We start from the raw sequence: 24,331 nt of genomic DNA on the forward strand, positions 1-24,331 counted from the left end.
AATTATAATTATAATAATTATAATTATAATTATAATAATTATAATAATAATTATAATAATTAATTAGTTATATAATTATAATTATACAATTATAAACCACGGTCGCTGGATAAAAAAAGGTGCGGCCCGTTGCGTGGAACCGAAACAGCGTCTCGAGCCTAGTTCTTCTGGAGCCACTGCTCGAGTACAGCCGTTCACGGAGAAGCGTTTCCACAGCCACGTTTGTACGCGCGACAGTGACTCTAGTCAGGCCGTAAATAACGCGTTTTATAGTTGCACATTACAGGTTGAATATTAAAGTCTTTATTAGAGGTGCCGATTACCCCACATATATGAAAAGTCTGCCCTAGGCGTGCCAATCTTTAGTAGAGTGGGCCTCAATGCTCTCCATGAAGGCTGCCCGCTCGACTCATGTGAAATGAAAAGAAGTGCTCTATTACGAATAATCTGGAGTGGATTTACGTGTTTCTTCAAGACGACTTCAAAACGATGGATCGCGTTTATTTACAAATGATGAATGCGAAGGTATCGCTCAGCGAAAACAGTCCACGGCACCGCACCCGATCCAGCCCAGCTTCGTTCTTCTCTTAAATCGAACTCCGCTCGCACGTTTCAATATTCTCTTTGCACTGGTAGTGGCATGGCCACTAGGTAGCTAGTTATAGTTGGAAGAATCTTCACCCCGTTTTTATAGGGAAGACTGCTGGCCGCTCGCCGCCGTATCGTGGGCCTTCTGGACAGCCTAGGGAGCCTACATGCAAGCGCTTGCATGTAGGCTTCCTAGCACAGCCCGAAGTTGATCAATCCATTCGTGGCTCTTTTTACATAAAAAAAGGTGCTGCCAGCTGCGTCACGTCGCCGCCAGTTGGCGAGCGCATCTCGGCTTAGTTGACAGTTGCGGCCGCTGTTTTCCCTGGGCTGCGCGTTCTTCTTTTTTTGAATGTACGTTGGATAACCGGGAAACACAGTAGGGACCGCAGTCGGAAGCAAATACCTAATCTTGGTGTTCTTTTCATAGTCATTCTCAGTAAAATGTAATAAAGATACCAGCGACCTGTCGCTTGGCTCTCACTTGCTTCCTTTCTCTGACGGCCCTTGTCGAGAAATATTCTTAAACTACGCTTCCCGACGCTGTAGAACGCAGGGGAATTCGTGGCACTTCACAGTAGCGTCTCTTCTCGCGTTCGAGTTGCACAGCGGCACACAACAGCTTCGCGGCATCACACCGCTAGAAAAAAGCGTCTGCCACACACGCGCACACCAGAGAAGCGTACTCAAGCACAAGAAACATGAGGCAAGCTGCTCACGCACACGATCACACAAAAAAGCACACGAGAATGCGCACGAAAAAGCACACCAACACGCATAAATCCTCAGGCAACCACAATGTAGCACGAACCGGCGTCTGCCTTGCGCACCGTAGCAGCGGCGCCCTCGCCAAAAACAGCGGCCGCAACTGTCAACTTAGCCGAGACGCGCTCGCCCATTGACGGTGACGCGACGCAGCAAGCCGCACCTTTTTTTTTTTGATCCAGCGGCCGTGTATGAAACTATTCACAAGGCTATATTAGGGTTTTATTCTATGGCTACACCGCGTTGGAGCCTCCATTGTGGTGTGACTACTGAAGTGCTCCCTGTCGGCGCTCGTTAGTGTCACAATGCAGTGCTTCGCTTCACCGCTCCTAGATGGCGACTATCACATCCGTTGCCCGATATCAGTCGTGAAACCCGGGATAAACCACTTTCGTGTTAAGAGCGGTATCTACCTAGTCCCGCGTTTACAGCGACCATGTCGGCGTGAAAGTGGTTCGTGCATGTATCTCTACGCAATTAGTGACCCAAGTTTGGTCCACTGGTTGGTTTCGAACTCTGCTGCCGCAGCACAGCACATGGACGTGCTACCCATTCGACTACTGACTACCCCAGGTAGGTGGAGAAACGTCGAGAACCAAACATAGAAACATACATACATGCATACATACTGCCACCAGCAGCAGTGGGTACAGTGCTAAGAGGAAGGCACGGACAAGAAGAAAGAAGTGCGCGTGCTCCTCCGCCCGCTCGATAGCCAGCCCCCAGCGCCGTGCTTTTCAGGAGCCGCTACCCTCAATAAATGTCGTGTCACCCGTTCTCTCAAAAGGCACGTGACAAAGTGGTGGAGGTGCGGGGTATTCCCCACCCATGTCGCAGACCCCTTCTGGCAGTGGAACCACTACCCCACTGCCAATCGATACACTGGTCCATCGGGCCAGCCGCAGGATCCGTGGACTGCCTCCTGAAGACCCCGAAGCACTTCAGACCACCGCAACCGGTATGGAAAGCGCCGCAATGACTAACCGCTACACACTTCAGAATCCACGGGTTCCAAAGTCGTTCTGTGGCAAGGTCTTCGAAGACGTCGAAGACTGGATGGCCGACTTTGAGCGCGTGGCCGAATACAACGAATGGGACGACGCAACTATACTTAGAAGTGTCTACTTTTGCCTGGAAGACGGCGCGCTCACATGGTTCCAAGACCGTGAGCAGCAACTGACGTCGTGGCGTGAGTTCCGCCGTCAGTTACTAGACACCTACGCCAGTGCTGATCGCCGCGAATGAGCCGAATGAGCAATGCAAGTCCACGTTCAGCTTCCGAAACGAAAGTATTACTGCGTTCGTCGAATATATGACGCGCCTCTTCAGACGAGCAGGCTCGGGAATGACGGAGGACAAGAAGTTGCGTCACCTGATGCGAGGAGTGAAGGAGCAGCTCTTCGCTGGTCTTGTGGGGAGCCCTCCGAAGACTGTCGCCGAATTTTAATCTGCGGCTGTAAGTATGGAGAAGATGCTTCAGCAACGATCGAATTTCTACGAGCGGCCAGTGAACGTGACATCCTCCACCGATATTTTCACGGCCACCAGAAGCAACGATGACCACCTCCGCGAACTCATCCGCACTGTCGTGCGCGAAGAAATACAGAAGGCTTTCGGCACGTCACAAGCGGCGGTGAGCTCTATTGAGAGTGTCGTAAAAGATGAAGTTCACCAAGCGCTCCGGTCCACCTGTCCTCTTGCTTACACCACGCCTGCACCTACTGAACACCGCCGTGCGACCTACGCGGAAGCCCTGAGACTCCCTGCACCACCCCCGCTGTTAGTTCGCACGGCTCATCCGGTTACACTTTCATCTGCCCAACCGGTACAATACATAGCAGGACGACGTGTGCCTCCAGCGTTTCCCTCCGCCGCTCCTCCTGCTGTGCTTCCGCAGGAGCAACCGGTATATTACGCCGACGATCGACGCATGACCCCTCGGAAGTCGGATGTTTGGCGCACACCGGACCGCCGGCCTCTGTGCTTCCACTGCGGTGAGGCAGATCATTTATACCGCCAGTGCCCATACCGACGTCTCGGGTTGCGGGGCTTTTCAACCTACTCATCGCCACCCCGACTTGCGCATGCAACAGCGCATGCCACCGTCTACCGGGCGACAGTCACCACGACGATTTTCACCACCGCCCCAGCGATATTCCGGCACACGATCGCCAAGTCCCCGCCGGGAAAACTAACCACAGCGACCTTTGGGTCTAGGCCACTGGCAGTCGACACGCTGAAGGCCTCCGATCGACGCGAACGAGTGAGGACACCGATCCGACGTCAACTGCAGATGAACGGAATGACCGGCTTTCGCTCGATATACCGGTGGCGATCGATGGTTACGCGGTTAGCGCTTTGGTAGATACCGATGCGGACGATTCTATCTTAAGCGGGAAGCTGGCGACGTTTCTGAAGAAAGTAATTACCCCTTGGCATGGCTCGCAGGATCGTACGGCTGAAGGTCACGTCGTTACTCCACTGTGAACCTGCACGACAAGAGTTCGGATTCGAGGATGGACATTCGTGGCGAGCTGCCTTGCCCTACGCACATGCTCCGGTGACGTCATTCTCGGGGTTGTTTTTCTGCAAGAATACGGCGCTGTTATTGACCTACGGGGAGGTGTAGTCACCTTCTCAGCAGACCGAGAACTCGAAGGGTACGACCACAGGCGACGATACGACGCCCTTTGTGTCTCCACCGAAAGTGTTACGCTTCCTCCGCGAACCAGTGTCCTAGTCGAAGTGATGTGCAGTGAAATGTGCGAAGGTGAAGTGGTTGCTGTAAGTAACTTATCGCATCTACTGATGCAAGGTGTTTGTGCTTTCTAGAAGTGTGCTACAGTTTAGTGATGGCTGTTCTCAGTAGCTTGTCACCAACTTCAGTAACGAGCATCGACACCTGTTCCGCGGTGCTTCAATAGCGTTTGCCGAAGAAATAGAACAAGTTGCTGAATGCTTTATGCCTGAACCAGTGAGGATGGCTGACGAGTCACTGGGCAACGTCGACATTACTTCAGAGTTATCTCAAGACAAACAGGCGGCACTGCACGAGCTCTTGCTTCAATTCAGGGCATGCTTCGCAAGCTCCTCTAAGATACGCCAGACTTCAGTTACAAGGCACAGGATCATCACATGCGACGACGCACGCCCGATACGCCAGCAGCCCTACCGCGTGTCGGCAAAGCAACGTGAAGCGATTCGTACGCAAGTAGAAGATATGCTTGAAGACGGCGTGATCGAACCTTCCAACAGCTCATGGTCGTTTGCGGTCGCTCTTGTCAAAAAGAAGGACGGAACGCTACGCTTTTGCGTCGACTACCGGAAGCTCAACAACGTAACTAAAAAGGACGTGTACCCACTGCCACGTATCGACGACTCGTTAGATAGGTTGCGGCGTGCCCAGTACTTTTCGTCACTCGATTTGAAAAGTGGATACTGGCAGATCGAGGTAGATGAACGACACCGTGAGAAAACTGCCTTTGTGACACCCGTCGGCTTTTGCGAATTTCGAGTGCTTCCTTTCGGTTTGTGTTCAGCCCCAGCAACTTTCCAGCGAATGATGGATACTGTCCTCGCTGGATTGAAGTGGCAGACTTGCCTTGTGTATCTTGACGACGTAGTTGTCTTTTCTGAAACATTTGAACAACATCTCCATCGCCTGCGGCATGTGCCAGAAGCGCTCCGATCGGCTGATCTCACGCTTAAACCAGAAAAGTGCCACTTCGGTTATGAAGAGCTCCAGTTTCTCGCACACGTCGTCAGCACCAAAAGAGTTCGACCCGATCCCGACAAACTTGCCGCTGTAGCAGCTTTTCCTTCTCCTGCCGACACGAAGGCCGTCCGACGCTTCCTGGGCTTGTGTGCGTATTATCGCCGCTTCATCGACAACTTCTCGAACATTGCGGAGCCCTTGACTCGCCTTACCAGGGATGACACGCCATTTGCCTGGACGCATGAGCAACAGGCGGCCTTCACTGAACTACGACAACGCATGAAGTCAGCACCCGTCCTGGCTCATTTTGACGAAGAGGCTGACACCGAGGTGCATACTGACTCCAGTAACATCGGCCTTGGCACAGTACTCGTCCAACGTCAAGACGGCCTTGAAAGAGTAACAGCTTATGCTAGCCGCTCGCTGTCCCGTGCCGAGGCGAACTACTCTACAACGGAAAAAGACTGTCTCGCGGTCGTCTGGGTGATCACGAAGTTTCGCCCTTATCTCTGCGGCCGTCCCTTCAAAGTGGTGACAGACCACCATGCTCTATGTTCGTTGGCGAACATACGCGATCCTTCAGGCCGACTGGCACGGTGGAGCTTGCGGCTATGGTAATTTGACGTCACTATAGTTTATAAGTCTGGACACGAGCGCGAAGACGCCGACACGTTGTCGCGTGCTCCCACCGAATCTGTCAGTCGACAGTCAGAGGACGACGACGGCTTCCTGGGCGTCCTAACTACGTCGGACTTGGTCAAATGGCAGCGTGACGACGCTGAAATTCGACCTCTCATCGACCACTTAGAGGGCCGTCAAACATCCATACCAGGCCATCTGCGTCGCGTCTTGACATCCTTCTGTCTACGCGACAATGTGCTGTACAAGAAGAACGCCCGCCCAAATGACCGAGCCTACCTTCTAGTAGTTCCCAAAGACTTGCGGGTCGATAGTCTTTTGGCTTGCCACGACGAGCCTACATCTGGCCACCTGGGCTCCTCACGAACGCTTGCTAGAGTGCGCGAGATGTATAAATGGAGACAACTCCAAACCAATACTCTTCCAAACCCGGTCCGAATGCACCACATCAACCCAGACGAATTCAAACCCGATTGCTCGAAATGTGGGCAGAGAGCCACAATGGAACACATCGTTTGGAACTGCCCCGCAGACCCCCCATCCGAAGAACTCCAGAAGCTTGTAGGCTCGCAAAAGTGGGAGACCCTGCTGGCCAGCTCTGATCCGGAAGTACAAGTCCGGGTCACAGCGCGAGCCCAAGAGGTCGCCTTCAGCACTGACTGAGGGCCATCTGGTGGGGTCGCAGAACCCATCACTCCCAGTACCGAGAATAAAGTTTTATGACTGACTAGCTGGCCCAGGTCTGCGGAAAGCGTCTAACAGTATGTTAAAGGCTGCCGTGAATGTCAGCGACGAAAAACCCCACCCCTAAAGCCTGCCGGGTTATTGCAACCGATCGAACCACCTCATAAGCCATTCGACGAAGTCGGCTTGGATATTCTTGGGCCTCTTCCTCTGAAAAGCGACGGCAACAAGTGGGTGATGGTCGCCACTGACTATTTAACCCGCTAAGCCGAGACAGAGGCGCTCCCACGAGTCACGGCTTTTGAGGTAGCGCAGTTCTTCATGTGTCACATTGTATTGCGTCATGGTGCCGCATCCACTGTTATAACAGACAGAGGAACGGTGTTCACGGCACAGCTCATGGACGAAAGTTTTCAATTCAGCAACACCGGGCATCAAAAGACGACTGCTTACCATCCCCAGTCCAATGGACTTACGGAGCGATTAAACAAGACCATCACAGACATGATCTCTATGTACATCGACGTCCAGCACATAACGTGGGATCCCATCTTGCCTTACGTGACCTTCGCGTATAATACCGCTGTACAAGAGACGACGCAGTTCACGCCATTTCGCCGCGTTTACGGCCGCGAAGTGCAGACGATGCTGGACGCTATGCTTCCGCGTCACGTCGCCGAGCACCTAACGACTGACGCCGAAGCGATTGAGCGCGCTGAGGAAGCCCGCCAGCTCGCGCGGCCGCACATCGGTGAGCAGCAACACTTAGATGCACGGCGCTATAACATCCGTCACCGGCAAGGGCGCTACAGTTCCGGAGACCAAGTGTGGGTGTGGACCCCTGTTCGCCGCCGTGGCCTTTGTGAAAAGTTGATTATCCGGTATTTTGGCCCATACGAAGTGCTGCACCGCATTAGTGACGTGAACTACGAAGTCCTTCTAGACAGTGCGGCGCAAACACGGCGTAGACAACAAACTCGCCCTGACATAGTTCACGTTGTGCGCATGAAACCATATGTTGCGCGTTCGTCATTATTATTTTTTATCCATCTTTCTACTTACGCTACTGTTTGCAACCTCTTTGTTTCTTGAGACTGTGCCCGTCGCGCCTCCCCGCTACTGTGCTTTTGTTTTTCCTGTAGCTGTCATTGTGTCCTTTGCACGAGCACCTGCCTTGACCATGCTTCTTGAGCATCGAGCCGATACCCTTTCCGAGGAAGGGGGGAAATGCCGCCAGCAGTAGTGTGTACAGTGCTGTGAGGCAGACACGGACAAGAAGAAAGAAGTGCACGTGCTCCTCCGCCCGCTCGATAGCCAGCCCCCAGCGCCGTGCTTTTCAGGAGCCGCTACCGTCAATAAACGTCTCGTCGCCCGTTCTTTCAAAAGGCACGTGACAATACATAGCCCCCGGATACAGGAAAATTGAGCTACAGCTATCTCACGATAACTGTCAACGGTAGTGCGGACTGAATATTGAATCATTATAGCGACAGAACGTACTGCCACCATCGAAACTACTTATCTATGAGGCGTTCATTCGAATGTTCACGTTGCAGGAATTGTATAATCACCATTGGGACTGCTGAATGTGTTGCTGATTACATTCGACATATTACCTGAAAAAGAAAGGAAGCATTTGCGAATAAATTTCACTCAGATTTGTTTATACTGCATCGTTGTAAGGACAGTGACAAAGCAAACATTGATAAATAACATGATAAACAGCCGTTTAGCCTTCCTTGCCGTCAAAATTCGTGGTCTGTTTAGTAGCTCTTTATAACTGTAGCCTTCGTTCACATTCCCGTGCCTTTTGCCCTGCATGGCTTTGAAGACACCATCAGTCGTTAGTAACGATTACATATTCATTTACGGTGACGTATTCGTCATTATTAAACACCCGCTGCTGTGCTACAACAGTCTGAGAACAATTTGAGCGAATCCTGAGGCAGTGCAACTGGACTTCACAGTCGCTGTTATTGGCACGCTCTAGAATGCCGTCGTTGGCGCTGCCGTTTGTGTTATGGGGCCGAGTGCAATTCAGTAGTGACAACGCGACATTGCGTTGGTTGTAAAACAACAATTCAGCCATCGGGGACGAATAAATTAGTTGGTTTTACATGCAAATTTGCTGTGGTGGTCTTCGTTTTAGGGGCGTGTACAATAAGCATGAAAGGAATTCGACCTGGACCTAAGTCATCCTTCGGTATACAGATAATTTTGTTATAGACGTGTTCGTTGCACGCGCATTTGACATCTCTCACAAGTATCGCCGTACGTGCATCCCACAGCACAGGCTGGTGATTGCGTACGATGAAAAGTACAGGTTATTTCAGTCGCACTCACGCAAATGTAATTTTACAGGACGTTTTTGATAGAATATCTGCAACAATGATTACTTATTTGTTCTAACGTAGGCTCATCATGTGCATAGCGATAAATGCATATGTGTGATAATACGGTAAAAATGGCTACTTGCAAAAATCAAAAGACGGTGCACGCTACAACTCCACACGAGTACAAAAATCTGCCGAATCCACAATTAGCATTGGAAGTGTCCAATCGTTTTAGTGACATAAATGAACAAGCTGGTACATTTTACAAGACGTTCGAACGACAATTTGGAATGCAAATAGACTTATAGTAAATGTGCATGGAGTGTAATGGTGTGAGCCCTTATTGATGTTGAGATAAGCGATTTTATTTTTAGTGGTGCGTGAATTCTTCGAATTTCGAATATTAGACGAAAACATTCTGCTATTCAATTAGTGTTCCATCCGAGAATTAAATTTTTGAAATTGTACAATTTCGCGTCGGCGTCACGGTTTTCGCTCAAGGAAGTTGAAGGTCGGCTTTCGCCGACCTGTTCACTACTTAGCGCGTTTTGCCGCTTAGCGTGCCTAGCTGGCACATCAGCAAGGTTTTGAAAGAGCCACCACACCACCCACGGGATCCAGTCACCGCAGCTTTCGGCATTTATGGTACCTGCCAACTTATCATTGCTGTTTCTTCTAGGTCTGGGCAGTTTAAAATTACGCTGTCTGTTGGGCCTGCCTACCTTATTCGACAACAAGCTGACAGAGAGGATGTGCTAAAACAAGTAAACGAAGGCACTCAATTATTTCATTTATTGAAAACAATTACGTGCTTCAAGTCATATATTTGTTGGACTAGATATTTAAGTAGCGTTGGTTGTTTCACTACGTGTTTATGTAAACAGAAAAGCTGGGCCCCGCACAGGTCTTGAGGCAATGCAGATGGTGCTACTTATAGGCGGATTCGTTGCGTGAGTGCTGTGCTAAGTGTCAGCCTCCCAGCACCTCCGCTCATATCGTCAAATGCTCCAATTACACAAAGTACTTTGATTGGCATAAGCAAATAATTTTATAAAACTTGAAAAGCTCATGAATTCTTTGTTGTCGCCTTTTTGTGACTACTCCTTTTACCTTTTTGTTGCTACTCCTTTTACCTTTTTGTGGCTACTCCTTCCTTGTATATTTGTTCAAGGAGCATAAACTCAATTCAACAATCATTTTAACTTTTATAAAAAGCAACGGTTGCACTTCACATTAGTTATGCTGAATGGGAGATTCCAGAGAAGAAGCTATCTATACCAACGGAACATAGAGCACATGCGTTCTACGCCTGTATTGAAAAAAATAGCAAATACAAAATATGATTGCAGTTCAAAAATTCAAAAATTGGTTGCAGTTGGCAGAAACATTGCTAAACAATGTTTGCTTAGTATTGCACATCGCTCAGTATTGCAGAAACATTGTTAACAAACATTGGCTGTAAGAGCGGGCGCACTTTTCTTACGGTTGGCTCTATCACACAAGGAAAACTCTGCAGTGTGTGAGTTGGTTAAAGATACTAGACTATCTGTGCAAGAATTACGAATGGAGAGACTGAATTGAATACGCGCATATAGAAAACCGAGCACAAGGTAAGGGTGCGCATGCACATATACCCATGCACATGTACATATATATTCTCGTTTGTCTGAAATATATTTAACTGATACTTTGCGCTCGGGGTCCTGTGTGAGAAGTGTGTCTGCTCGCTTCAATCTGCCCATTCGTTATCCTTGCGCAAGAAGTCTGATCTATAACCCCACTGAACATTTCTCATTCGATCGTCGACAGCTAATTCGACTGAGTACTTCTCAGTAGAAAAGTCGACAGCTTCTTCTTGAGCAGATTCCCCGCTTCATAGCCACGCAGGTGGGATCGACGCGGCGCGTATCACGAAACTTTTCAGTCATCCGGATGTAGGACGCAAGCCTCGGCTGGTTGGCTACAGTGGTGCAGGCATACAAGTAATCAAAGAAATTTGTGTATAGGTGCCCCATAGGTTCCTCTGGTATTCAGGCAGTACCTGTTTCAAAGTTAAACTTTCTTTGCCTCTGCGCCTTTTCCACTGCTGCTGCTGTTGCTGCCACATTGCACGCAGCGGGAGGAGGTGCTTCAGGGCATGTATATACATGGAAGGAGCACGGTAGAGAGGAAAGGCGACGCGAGAAGCTTGTTTCAACTTTTCCATCGCGTTGCCGCAATGCCTTCTGGAGCTGTTTGAAGAAGCTCTTTGATGACGACATGGCCCACTGCGTCAGTGCCTTCCGGCCTGTTCTCGTGTTTCATCAACATCGTTTAGGCCAATTGCAAGAATGTGTTTGACGCCAAGTTGGGTAACCACATATGTGCCACTGGCAATATGCTCCCATACACCCCCCCCCAAAAAAAAAAAAATATTAGCATATTGGAGGCGCAATGCTAAAAAGACAGCGGTGCTGATGGGCACCTAGCTAATCCTGGCTTTTGGGCTAGGCTAACAAGCACTACCAAGTCATTCCGAGGATTTTTCCGAATTTATTGATTATTTATTAGCTATCGATTGGCGATTGCAAGGTATTCGCCACGTTTTTGGGCTAGGCTAAGCACTACCAAGTCTTCCCCAGCATTTTCCGGAATTTATTGATTATTGATCGATTATCAATTAGCAATTGATTGGCTTTCGATGACTGACTAAGCAAAAGTAGTCCCAAGTATGCTTAGCTATGCTTAGCCAGGCACAGCTTCGCTAGTCCACAGGGGTATGTGCAATTGCGATTGGACCCTTTCTGCACCACCGCCAGGATCGGCCGACATTTTCTATTCGCGACACAGGGACTGGCGGTCGGCTTAAACAGCTCCGCTGTTAAAAGATGCCTTAAAATTATCTGATGCTGAGCGTAATCGAGCACACGCCACAAAGGTTCCTAATGGACGGCAATCCAACGCATTTACTGGCGACGTCATAAGTGCATTGGGTATGTACAGCTATACAACTAACACCTTTCACGCCAACGGGTTAGCGAGCTGCACCATCAAAGTACTGGTTATCTGCCTCTCTTCCATGCACGTCCGGCCAACTTGGGTCACTGAGTATGTGCCCCTGTGTGTGCGGCAAGCGAGGGAACCATTGTCAGCTTTCGCACGCACCGGTGGGAAGTGCTTATCTTCTCGAAGGCCACGCGTGCACTATATGGCAGCGCCACTAGATGTTGCAGCGTGTCCTAAGTAGATGCGCGAACGAGGAGCACAGTTCTCGCATGACGCGTTTCTCGGCGTTTTCACCCACAGACGGGCCATCAATTTCGGCACTCGCAGGCTTCGCGATAGTGGTGCCAGATGACGCCGAGTTTTGTTAGGAAATCGCAAAAGTGGAGTCCCGCTGTAATCATAGGCCACACACATAATTAGTTTCGACGGTGTCACTATAATAATTCAATGCTAACGCGCTACTATCGGCAGTCACCGTGTGATGGTTTCTGCCACAAGTTTTTTTTTTCCATTGTTGAGCCGCACATTCCCAGGGGCACATACCTATTTACACAAGATGGCGTCAACGAAGCCCATTGAAGAGCGGCACTACACCTATGGGCATACGCCCACTGACCAAAGTTGGCGTGAAAGGGTTTCATGTGAGACCCGCAAATAAGAATAGCAGATACCCAATACTCCAAGTCGGCGACAAACAGCTTATTAGAACAGCGGTGCCTACCTGGTCCCGCATCTACAGTGACCATGTCGGCGTGAAAGTGGTTTGTGGAACACCTGCACTTATGCACACATTTTCACGTAATCAGTGACCCAAGTTGGTCCACTGGTTGGTTTCTAACATTGTCAGCTCAGCACAGCCGATGGATGTGCTACCCATTGGACCATTGACTACACCAGGTAGGTGGCCAAACGCTTAGATACAAATATAGAAACATACATATTTAGATACATACATACATCTATCATACATTGAGCTGCACCTATTTCACAATAACTTTCAACGGTAATGCGGACTGAATATTGAGCCACGATAGCGACATAACGTATTGCCACCATCGAAACTACTTATCTATGAGGCGTGTATTCGTTCACGAAGTAGGCATTGTGTAATCACCTTTGGGACTACTGAATGTGTTGCTGACAACATTCGACGTATTACCTGAAAAAGAAAGGAAGCACCTGCGAATAAATTTCACTCAGACTTGTTTATATTGCCTCGTCGTAAGGACAGTGAAAAAGAAAACATTCATAAATAGAATGATAAAAAACCGTCTAGCTGGCCTTATGATAAAATGATAATGACAAATGATGATGACTAAAATGATAACGATATCAGTCAGAGCAGTCTTCAGTAGCCGAATCTGATCCGTGAATTCAATATCGACGCCATCTAAGGCCTTTATAACTAAGTGCTTGTGATCTCTGAAAATTACGCTATCAAGGGCGCTTCGTTGTCAAGGTCGCGCACCGATCCACTCGCAACAGAGCAATCTAAATGTGCTCAATAAGAAAAACCAGATATTTAGCATGAATTCAAGAGACACAGTGAATTAAGTGGGTAATATTTTGGTGCACCCTTCGTCAGATGGAAAGTGTGACTGCAGCCGACCTTATTGCGCCGGGGTTCAGCTCGTGCTCCGCAGCGAATCGTGGGAGCTAATCAAGCATCAGGTAGTCGTTTGTCGCTATCGCCTTCTTTTCCGCCAAAATTCTTGGTTTGTTTACTGGCTCTTTATAACTGCAGCGTTCGTTCACATTCCCGTCCCTTTTGCCCTGGATGGCTGCGAAGACACCATCAGTCGTCAGTTAGGATTACATTATCATAGCTTCATCTACGGTGACGTATTCGTTCTTCATCACACCTGCTGCTGTGCTACAATAGCCCGAGTAAATTTTGAGCGATTCCTGGAGCAGTGCAGCTGGACTTAATAGTCGCTGTTATCGGCATGCTCTAGAATGCCTTCGTTGGCGCTGCCGTTGGCGTTATGGTGCCGAGTGCAATTCAACGGTGACAACGCGACATAGCGTTGGTCGTAAAACAACAATTCAGCCATCTGGGACGACTAAATTAGTTCGTTTACATGCAAATTTCTTGAGGTTCTCTTGATTTTTCGAAGCGTGTAACAGAAGTATGAAAGGAATTCGGCCAGGACCTAAGTCATCCTTCTGTATACAGATCATTTTGTTATGGAGGCGTTCGTTTGTTGTAGAGGCATTTGACTGCACATCTATCACCGTATGTGCATCCCACCGCACATGCGGTGGGATGCACATACGGTTATTTCGTACAATGAAGAATACACATTATTTCCGTCGCACTCACGCAATGTAATTTCACTGGACTTTTTCGATATAATATCCGCAACAATGTTTATTAGATTTTATTAGATGAATCAGGCATCAAGCATTGATTGTCTTGAAGTCACAGATGCAGGAATACTCAACCTACTGCTAAACATCGATCCTAAAAAATCCAGTGGCCCAGACGATATTCCAAACGAGTTCCTTAGAAAATATGCGGAATGGTGCAGCAAGTATCTTGGGCTAATTTTCCGTAAATCACTTACGTTGTCTCAGCTACCAGACGACTGGAAAATTGCCAAAATAATACCCATTCACAAATCAGGAGACAAGTCTTCAGTAGCTAATTACCGTCCGATATCTCTTACTAGCACTTCGTGTAAGTTGTTCGAACACATTATCCTAAAACACATAACCGTTTTTCTTGAGAAACTAAACTTCTTGTCCCCTAATCAGCACAGATTTCGTAGCGGTTTGTCCACTATCACCCAGCTAACCGAGGTAGTTCATGACCTCGCACTTAACATCAACAACCGCGGCCAAATGGACATGATTTTACTTGATTTATCAAAGGCCTTTGATTGCGTATGTCATAGTAAACTAATCGCAAAACTAAAAAGTGTAATCGGAGAGGGATTAATTTTTTCATGGATAAAAGATTTTTTAACAAACCGCTCGCAGTTCGTGCTTTTCGAAGGTATTAAATCAGAAACTGTCCCTGTAACTTCTGGAGTTCCTCAAGGTTCCGTCCTGGGACCACTATTATTTTTAATCTTTATAAATGATATTACAGAAAACATTGACTGTAGTATCAAGCTCTTCGCAGACGACTGCATTATTTATAAGGAAATTCACAGCATTACAGACCACCTTAAACTCAATGCGTCCCTTGATAAGTTAGTAGACTGGTGCGCTAAATGGCAAATGTCCATTAATGTAAAAAAATCCGTAACCATTGCAGTAACACGTAAACAGAACCCGTCCCAATTCACTTACACTATTAATGGTAAACCGCTAGCGAATGTTCAACAACATAAGTATTTAGGCGTTACGTTGACGTCAGACCTCAGATGGGACACACACGTTGCCAACATCACGGCAGCCGCACTACGCAAGCTATTCTATGTAAAAAGATGTTTAAGAATGGCACCCGCGTCCTCAAAGCTTCTAGCATACACTACATTCGTAAGACCAGTGTTAGAATATGCTAATACAGTTTGGTTCCCTCATTCCCTAACTAGTATAACAAAATTGGAGTCGGTACAGCGCAAAGCCATAAGATTTGTGTATAACAAGTATAAACGCACGGACTCTCCCACTAACCTTCTGACTTCTTCTGGCATTAGGACTCTATCCACAAGAGCAAAGCAGGCACGTCTCAAGTTTCTGTACCAACTGCTGCATCATAGCTATAAGATAGATGTGTCTAAGTACGTCGCGTTTTCACAGTCGCGCCCGACTCGTCATAAGCATAAATACACATTAATTGAATATTCTTTCAACAACGACTCGTTTGGGCAATCGTTTTTCCCACTTACGATACGTGAATGGAATCGGTTACATCAGGATATCACGGACGCCGAAACAGTGTCCGCTTTCAGTGCAAAGTTAGAACATACATCTAACCTCTAGTACCACCCCCATTGCCACGCACACTCTCTCATTTGAACGCTAGTTCCGTCTTCTTAGATTCCTGCACTTATGCCATGTATTTCCTTTCCTAATGTTTGCTGGTGATGGCCTATGAAATGTGTACCGGTTTTCTTGGTGAAAGGGATTGCTTATGCTGTTGCACATAACTTCGTTGTTATACTACCGCTTGCTTGCTCCTTTATTCCATTCCCTTTTTTTTAACAGATTGCAATCCTGTGCCTGGTTGTGCTTCGCGTTTTTTTTTCAGTATTAGTTAATGTTTCCACATTGCGCATGATCGACAAGGCGTTGATTCTCTTTGCTTGGCAAACTGGTTGTAATCCTTCCTCGTGGTTGTACTTCATTTCGTGTGCGCAGCATGCATGTTTTTGAAATGTTAATTTGAATTTGTGCGTGACTTTTGCTTTAAATGCCTTGTACAAGAGCGCATGTTTACAAAATATCATTTTTTTAACATGACTGTCTCTTTGTAATGCCCACCTGCTATGCTCTCAACTGAGAGTGGCAGTATTGAAAATAAAATAAATAAATAAAATAAATAAATTTGTTCTAACGTAGGCGCCTCGTGTGTGAAGTGATGAATACATAGGTGTAATAATCCGGTAAATGTGGCCACTTGCTAAAATCACAAGACTCGCCACAACTCCACACGAGTGCAAGAACTGGCCTAATGCACAAATAACATTGAACATGTCCATTTGGTTTAGTGACAGAAGTCAAATAGCTAGTAGATATTAAAATACGTTCGAACCACAATTTAGAATGCAAATAGATTTACCGTAAGTGTGCAGGAAGTGTAATGGTGTGAGCCCTTATCGATGTTGTGATAAGCCATTTTATTTTCAAGTGTGCGCGAATACTCCGAATTTCGAATATTAGTCGAAAAACTTCTGCTATTCAATTCGCGTTCCATTTGAGAAATAAACTTGAGAAAATATCGAGTATTCATAGATTTAATTTTCATTTTATTTTATTTCCTTAAAGACCCCTGGGGGTGTTACGTCAGGGGTGGGGTCAGCAAAACAAGAATGGCTTATGCCGATATGTTGCCTTCAGATATCCCACTAATTAGTCATCTCTATTTATACATAACGATTGTTTGTTCACTACATCCCCCCGCCTTTTGAGCCATATCCACTAGTGCGTTGCAGTAGTGGTAGTCGTAACTACTTTGCAGAACGCAGCACGCTGTGCCACTCGTCACACACAGTCTCATAGCTTTTTGATCATCATTGCAATAGAGCCATGATCACATTTCCGGTTGTTCCCATTACAAGCTACTCAGTTGACCGGACGCCTAGATAAAAACGGCTTTACGTGTATAAAAATGTAAATCATCCTTTTTAGGAGATATTGCAAGAAGCACTTATACGCAATTCTATTTGAAATTAGTGAGTATTCGGTAACGAATTCTATATTATAAGATCTTTTATCTTGAATTGACTTCTATTTGATTCGAAAATTTCGCTTTTCGAACCTGCTCAGTATACACTGATGCTACACCGATCATTTCAGTTGCCGCAGTGGCCAGTTCCCAATTTACGCCGCCTGCGTTTCATTTCGTATGTGAGGCTGAATAAAAATATTACGCAGATCAAACGCGCATTTTAAATTGATGTGAAGCGAAGCTTTCGTGAAGCAAAAACTTCACAGGGTCTCTTATGTCATCCCTAAGACGACTTGAAGGCGAAAGCCCAATTAAGTGCCGATGCATTAGACTGACCCCCGTAATTCGCTTAGTCTAATTCACCTAGTCATTCCCTAGGACCAGGCTTCTTCATCTCGGGCGTACCAGCGACAGCGTCAGACCCGATGATGTAGATAATTAAGTCTCCCCTATCACCACAGTCTCCCTTTTATTTTCACCTCCGCCACTTCCCAAACCAATTCATCGCAGCCCCTTAAGGGCAACAATATGAATATAGCCGTGTAAACAACAACCTTGTCATGCCCCTTACTAATATTAATTCGCGTACTCATAGAAGACGATGACGATATTTCCCGCACACCATCAGAATTGTTGCGTGAGCGTTTGCATATAGCTGAGACACAATGCCGGGTTGGTGTAGTGGGTCATTGAGAAATATGACGTCAGTCTGAGCATTTCTTGACGTATTTTTACTTTGCTTACTCATAGAAGACGATGTCGACGGCGGCCCGCACACCATCAAAACTGCTGCGTGAGCGTTTGCATATAGGGGAGACACGAGCCAGGTTGGTGTAGTGACTACACCTACCCGGCATCGTCTCTACTTTTTGCGCCGTCGGCCATTTTTGTACAATTTCGCGTGGAGGACACGGTTTACTTGAGAGGTTTATTTTAAGAAAGGCAGAGAGGTCAGCTTGAGCGTTAGTTTGCTCTGGCCTACTACAGATGTTGAAGGTAGGCTTTCGCCTTATAATTAAATGCCTTAGAACTGCTCAATCCTTACGTGTTTTGCCGCCTAGCCTACTTGGCTGGCACATATTAGCAATGCATTCAAACAACCACCACATGACCCACATGATACAGTCACTGCAGCTTAAGCCGTATAAGAGACCTTCCCACTTTTCATCGCCGCTTCATCTAGGTCCGGGCAGTTTAAAATTCCACTGTCTCCAGGGCGTGCCTACCTTATTCGACACCAAGTTGACCGAGAGGATGCGCTAAAAGAAGTAAACAAAGGCACAGAAATAACTCATTTATTAAAAATTAGGTGCTTCAAGGCATCTATTGGTTTGACTGAAGATGTGTAGGTAGCGTTGGTTGTTTAAAAGGCGACATCCTCAAAGTATCGAGGCAATGCACATGGGGCTACCTATAGGATGATTCGTTGCATGAGTGTTGCACTAAGTGTCAGCAATTAGAATGCAAGCCTCGGCTGGTTGGCTACAGTGGTGCTGGCACCCAAGTAATCAAAGTGGAAAATTTGTTTATAGGTGCCTCACAGGTTTCCTTGGTATTCAGGTAGCACATATTTTAAAGCGAAGTTTTCCCTGCCTCTTCGACCTTTCCACTGCTGGTGCTGTTGCTGTCGCATTGCAAGCAGCGTCGGGACGTGGTTGAGAGCATGTATATACATGGAATGAGCACGGTGGAGTGGAAAGGCGACGCGAAAAACTTGTTTGGACCTATGCATCGTGGTGCCACCATGACCTCTAGAGCTCCCTCTTTTCTGTTGTAATGGTCCTCGACCCCATCAAAAGCACTAAAGGAGCTGCAGCGATTACATTTATCCTAATGTGTATTAGTCCAGAGCGAGATAAGGTGTAGATAGGGTGGTAGAAAGGAGGCAGGGACGGTGTAGACAAAAATGGGTAGAAACGACGCAGGCCCCAAACCAGCCTTGCTGCTCTTCGCTCGAAGCTTCCATACATGGGGGAGGGCGAGAGAGAAGGCAAGCAAACGCTTCTACTAGACACCACAGTGGTTGTCGACAAATTGGATAAATTTCAGTTCAAGTGCGGTGCGATACGTTTCTGCTTTTTCTGAAAAATAAACACCGTGGAAATTTGTGAAGCGGACAACTGACGCCCCGATGTACAAACAAAAATCCGCATTCAAGCACCGTAGCGTCTGTGGCCCGGCCTCAAGTCAGATCAACACTGCTGTGCCCACCACGGTACCTTTGAGGCTATGGCGTTGACTCGACGCCGCGGATTCCTTTCCGACCACGGCAGCCGTATTTCTGCGGGGACGATATGAAAAATGCTCAGGTACTTCGATTTAGGGAAACGTCAATGAACGCCAGGGTGCCGAAGGGATTCCATAGTCCTCCACCACGGCGTGCCTGGAGTTTTGGCATATACAGCTCCCTATATTATTTACAACAAATATGCAGTTTTGGAACAGGAAGGTGACAACAACGTAGATGTAATGAAACCGTAACTAGGCTGATCTCAGAAGCAGGAATTGAAGTGGGAGGTAAGGCACCAAGGGCAACCAGGAAGCTATTTAAAGTAACAAAAGACCTGTACAGTTCCCAGAGCAGCCAACCTACTTTCATTCGAAGTAGTGATGAACAGGATACAGAGGCGCCTTCTATAACTAGCGATGAAGTTACAAGGCACATGCCAAGGGGAAAAGCTGCTGGAGAAGATGGAATAACAGTCGATTTAATCAAAGATGGATGGGAAATTTTGCTACGAAAGCTGGCGGACCTTTATAATAAATGCCTCACGAGTTCTAATGCACCAGAAAGCTGGAAGAACGCTAACATTATACTAATCCGTAAAAAGGGAAACGTTAAAGAATTGAATAATTATAGAACCCATAGCTTTATTTCAGTATTGTATAAAATATTCACCAAGATAATTGCCAATCGAATAAGGGCATCAGTTTACTTCAGCCAACCAAGTGAACAGGCTGGATTCAGGAAGGGATATTCTACGATGGATCACATTCATGTCCTCTGTCAGGTGATCGAGAAATCTGCGGAGTACAATCAACCTATCTATATGGCTTTCATAGAATATGAAAAGGCATTTCATTTAGTAGAGATACCAGCAGTCTAGAGACATTCCGTAATCAAGGGGAACAAGAGCAATACGTGAATATCTTGATAAATATCTACAAAGATTCCACCGCTACCTTCGTTCTCCACAATAAACGATTCAATGTGCCGTGTGAGACAATGATAATGTTCCCGGATGTGTTGAACAATGACACACAATATGGAATCAAGCAAACACGTCTCGCAATGTGTTCTGTGTATTGTGCAAGCAAGCAGCAGCTGTATACGCAAAGTAAGGTCACACATCAACGCAACCCTCCTATATTGTACAAAACACTGAAGAAATTAAACATTCGCCGTCGACATCACCGTAACAAATTGCCTTGCATTGTAATAAAATATGGCTGCCAATTTTTTGATGTATGTAGCCACCCCTTATGTAATACCCATTCAATGGGGTCTTTAAGGTAACAAAATGAAAAAAAAATTAAAACGAAACTTAGAAAGTTAGCTTTGAAGAAAGGAATCAGGCAAGGAGACACTATCTCTCCAATGCTATTCACTGCATGCTTAGAAGAAGCATTCAAGGTCTTAGACTGGGAAGGCTTAGGAGTGAGGGTCAACGGCGAATATCTAGGCAACCTCTGCTTTGCAGATCACATTGTCCTTTTCAGCAACAATGGGGACGAATTACAACACATGATTGAGCACCTTAATCAAGAAAGGGTAAGAGTGGGGTTGAATATTAATATGCAGAAGTCAAATATAATGTTCAATAGCCTGGCAAGGAAACAAGAATTCAGGATCGCGAGTCAGGCTCTATAGTCGGTAAAGGAGTATATTTTTCTAGGTCAATTACTCAAAGGTGACCCTGATCATTGGAAGGAAATTTACAGAAGATAATAATTGGTTTGGAGTGCATATCACAGGCATTGCCAAATCCTGGCTGCAAGCTTACCACTGTTGTTGAAAAGAAAAGTGTACAATAGCTGCATCCTACCGGTGCTAACACATGGCGCAGAAATTTGAAAGTCAACAAAGAAGCTAGAGAAGAAGTGAAAGACCGCACAAAAAGCGATGGAACGAAAAATGTTAGGCCTAATGTTAAGAGACCGGAAGAGAGCGGCGTGGATCAGCGAGTAAACTGGGATAGCTGATATTCTAATTTACAATAAAAGATAAAAAAACGGAGCTGGGCAGGCCATGTAATGTGTAGGATGAGAAAACGGTGGACCACTAGAGTTACAGAATGGATACCAAGAGAAGGGAACCGCACTCGAGGACGGCAGAAAACAAGGTGGGGTGATGAAGTTAGGAAATTTGGAGGCGCAAGTTGGAATCAGCTAGCGCAAGGCAGGGGTAATTGGAGATCGCAGTTCTGCAGTTGACATAGATATACGCTGATGATGGTAATATCAATTACAGATTTATTACTTGTGCCACGATTCAATGTGCCGTGTGAGACAATGATAATGTTCTCGGATGTAATGAAAAATGACGCACAATATGGCCTCAAGCAAACACGTCTCGCAATATGTTCTGTGTATTGTGCAGACAAACAGCAGCTGTATACGCAAGGTAACGTCACACATCAACACAACCCTCTCATATTGTACAAAACACTGAAGAAATTAGACATTCGACGTCGTCATCACCGCTAGTTATCGTCAATCAAAGCAAACAACACAGAAAGTTTCGCTTTCATCGATTCCGAAAGTGCGAGGGATCCACATAATTTTTTTTCCTAGGGCTGTCGGGCCATAGTTTCAAGATAGTCGCCGTCCCATTGTAGTCTTTAATGGCAGGTTCGCGTCGCCTACGCGTCAGATTTTGTCACAAAAGCTTTACCGAAGGCTGAGTGAGTGATTGACTCAGAATCAGTTCTAAATACCGCAACATGCCTCGTTGTCTGTGTTCTAAACGCTTAAGCACAAACTTCATAGTACATGGACATTGCTGGTTATTACGACTCCTACAATTTACCCATGGCCCTCAGTCCCCAGCGGCTGCGAAGCACCTGACCAAGGCGGTGGTCAGACTTGCAACGCGGCAGAGGGTGCTAAGAATCTCTGGGTCCGGGCAGGCCGCCAATGGAAACTGAACCTGGCCACATTCAACACGCGCACCCTATCGTGTGAGGCTAGCTTAGTAGGGCTATTTGAAGAATTATCAGGTATTGTCTGGGATATTATTGGCCTTAGTGAGGTGAGAAGAAGTAGTGAGGCTTATACAGTGCTGACTAACGGCCACGTCTTCGAGATAAGAGAGAATTCGCGATTAGATTTCCAGTCCATAAGGACATAGCGGGCAACATTGATGAATTCTACAGCCTTAATGAGAGGGTAGCAGTCGTCGAAATAAAGCTGAATAGGAGGTAAAAAATGAAGGTAGCACAAGCGTACGCCCCAACTTTCAGTCACGATGATGAAGAAGTACAACAATTTTATGAAGATGTTGAATTATCGATGACAAAGGTGCAAACTCAGTATACAGTGGTCATGGGCGACTTCAATACAAAAGTGGGGGAAAAGCAGGCAGGTGAGCAGGCAATTATCAAGTACGGCATCGATTCTAGAAACACTATAGAGGAGAGATGTTGTTATAATTCGCGGAAAGGTATAGGCTGCGAATAATGAATACCTTCTTCAGGAAGAACAGCAACAGGAGTGGATCTGGAAGAGAACTAATGGTGGAACAAGGAACGAAATAGATTTCCTGCTCTCTGCCGATCCCAGCATAGTACAGGTTGTAGAAGTGTTAGGTAGGGTAAAGTGCTGTGACCATAGGCAAGTGAGGTGTAGGATTTCTCTCAATTTGAAGAGAGAAAGAATAAAGTTAGTCATTAAGAAACAGGCCAACCTAGACGCAGTAAGGGTAAAAACAGACCAATTCAGGCTGGTGCTCGCAAACAAATATGCAGCTTTAGAACAGGAAGATAAAGACAACATAGAGGTAATAAAGAAACCGTAACTAGGATTATTTCAGAAACAGCAATTTAAGTGGGAAGTAAAGCACCAAGGCAGCCAGTAGGTAGGCTCTCCCAAGTAACAAGGGCCTAATAAAGAAACGGGAAGACATGACAGTGTCAAACTCGAGAGATCACATAGAATTCGCTCAACTGTCGAAACTTATCAACAAGAAAAAGTAAGGGATATCCAAAATTATAACGTAGTAAAGATTGAGGAAGCAGTAAAATATGGACGCAGCATGAAATCAGTGAGAAGAAAACTACGCATAGGACAAGGTAAAATGTATGCACTGAAAGATAAAGAGGGTAATTGATGGATGGATGGATGGAAAAACTTTATTTTGGTCCATTGGGTCGCGCTAGTTTCCTAGCTCGAAGCGGGCCGCTCCCGCATTGGGAGCGAAAGGCCAAGCCTATTGGCCGCTTCGCGGGCCCGTTGGACTGCCTATAGCTGTTCATCTAAGGTGAAACTGCGTAGAGCTGCGTCCCACCGCTCTTCAGTGTTGTCCTTGTCGCTGCGTAACGCAGAGCAACGCCAGAGCATATGACTTAGATATATTGTGTCGTTACATTTATCGCATGTTGTATGAGTAGAGATCTCCGGATAGATATTGTTGATTAATAAAGGGTTCGGATAAGCTCTCGTTTGTAAGAGCCTTAGCGTAATGGCCTGAGCTCTATTTAGTTTACTGTGCGGAGGGGGGAAGACCCTGCGTTGTAGGAAGAAGTACTTGGTTAGCTCGTTGTACGTGAGGAGGTGGTCCTTGCAATCAGGAACCTCAGCATGTTCTTGCCTTGTGGCTGCATGGTTGGCAAGTCCTCGTGCAGCATTGTGAGCAGATTCGTTGAGGTTCACAGTAGCACCGTTGATTTCTCCCATATGAGCCGGAAACCAGATGATCGTGTGGGGTTTGACGACCTTACCGTCGAGAATTACCAGGGCCTGTCTAGAGATGACTCCTTTGGCAATTGCTCGGACAGCTGCCCTAGAATCACTGTGGATCCTGGATGTCTTTTGGTCTAAAAGTGCCAATGCGATGGCTACTTGTTCTGCAATGTGTGGTTGCGTGGTGTACGTGGAGCCGAGTTTACGACTTCACCTTTGCCGTTCAGAAGAACTGCTGTGAGGGCTCGTCTATTGGGCATGAAAGCCGCGTCGACGAACGAGCATTCTTCAGCCAGATTTTGAGCTTAATTCACTAGCAGGGCTGTGGCTCTGGCTTGCCTTCTGCCCACGTTGTGAATTGGGTGAACATTCTTTGGAACA

General features: G+C 46.7%; 1 protein-coding gene across 7 annotated transcripts in view; it reads right to left on the reverse strand.

Annotated features, from left to right (window-relative positions):
* Positions 1–24,331, reverse strand: part of LOC119453763 (uncharacterized) — a 148,353-nt gene that overhangs the window by 20,998 nt on the left and 103,024 nt on the right. For 3 of the 7 annotated variants that reach the window (XM_049668481.1, XM_049668482.1, XM_037715816.2), the window contains 2 exons: positions 12,824–12,868; positions 7,963–8,007 (listed from right to left, as the gene is read on the reverse strand). The exons of 1 other annotated variant lie outside the window; for it this stretch is intronic. In XM_049668481.1, coding sequence (XP_049524438.1) covers positions 7,963–8,007; positions 12,824–12,868 — 90 coding nt within the window. The remainder of the gene's footprint in view (positions 1–7,962; positions 8,008–12,823; positions 12,869–24,331) is intronic. 3 more of the 7 variants (XM_049668483.1, XM_049668479.1, XM_049668478.1) reach the window with 2 other exon arrangements.

The sequence above is a fragment of the Dermacentor silvarum genome, chromosome 5 (assembly GCF_013339745.2).
Source record: "Dermacentor silvarum isolate Dsil-2018 chromosome 5, BIME_Dsil_1.4, whole genome shotgun sequence".
In the NCBI taxonomy this organism is placed as follows: Eukaryota; Metazoa; Arthropoda; class Arachnida; order Ixodida; family Ixodidae; genus Dermacentor; species Dermacentor silvarum.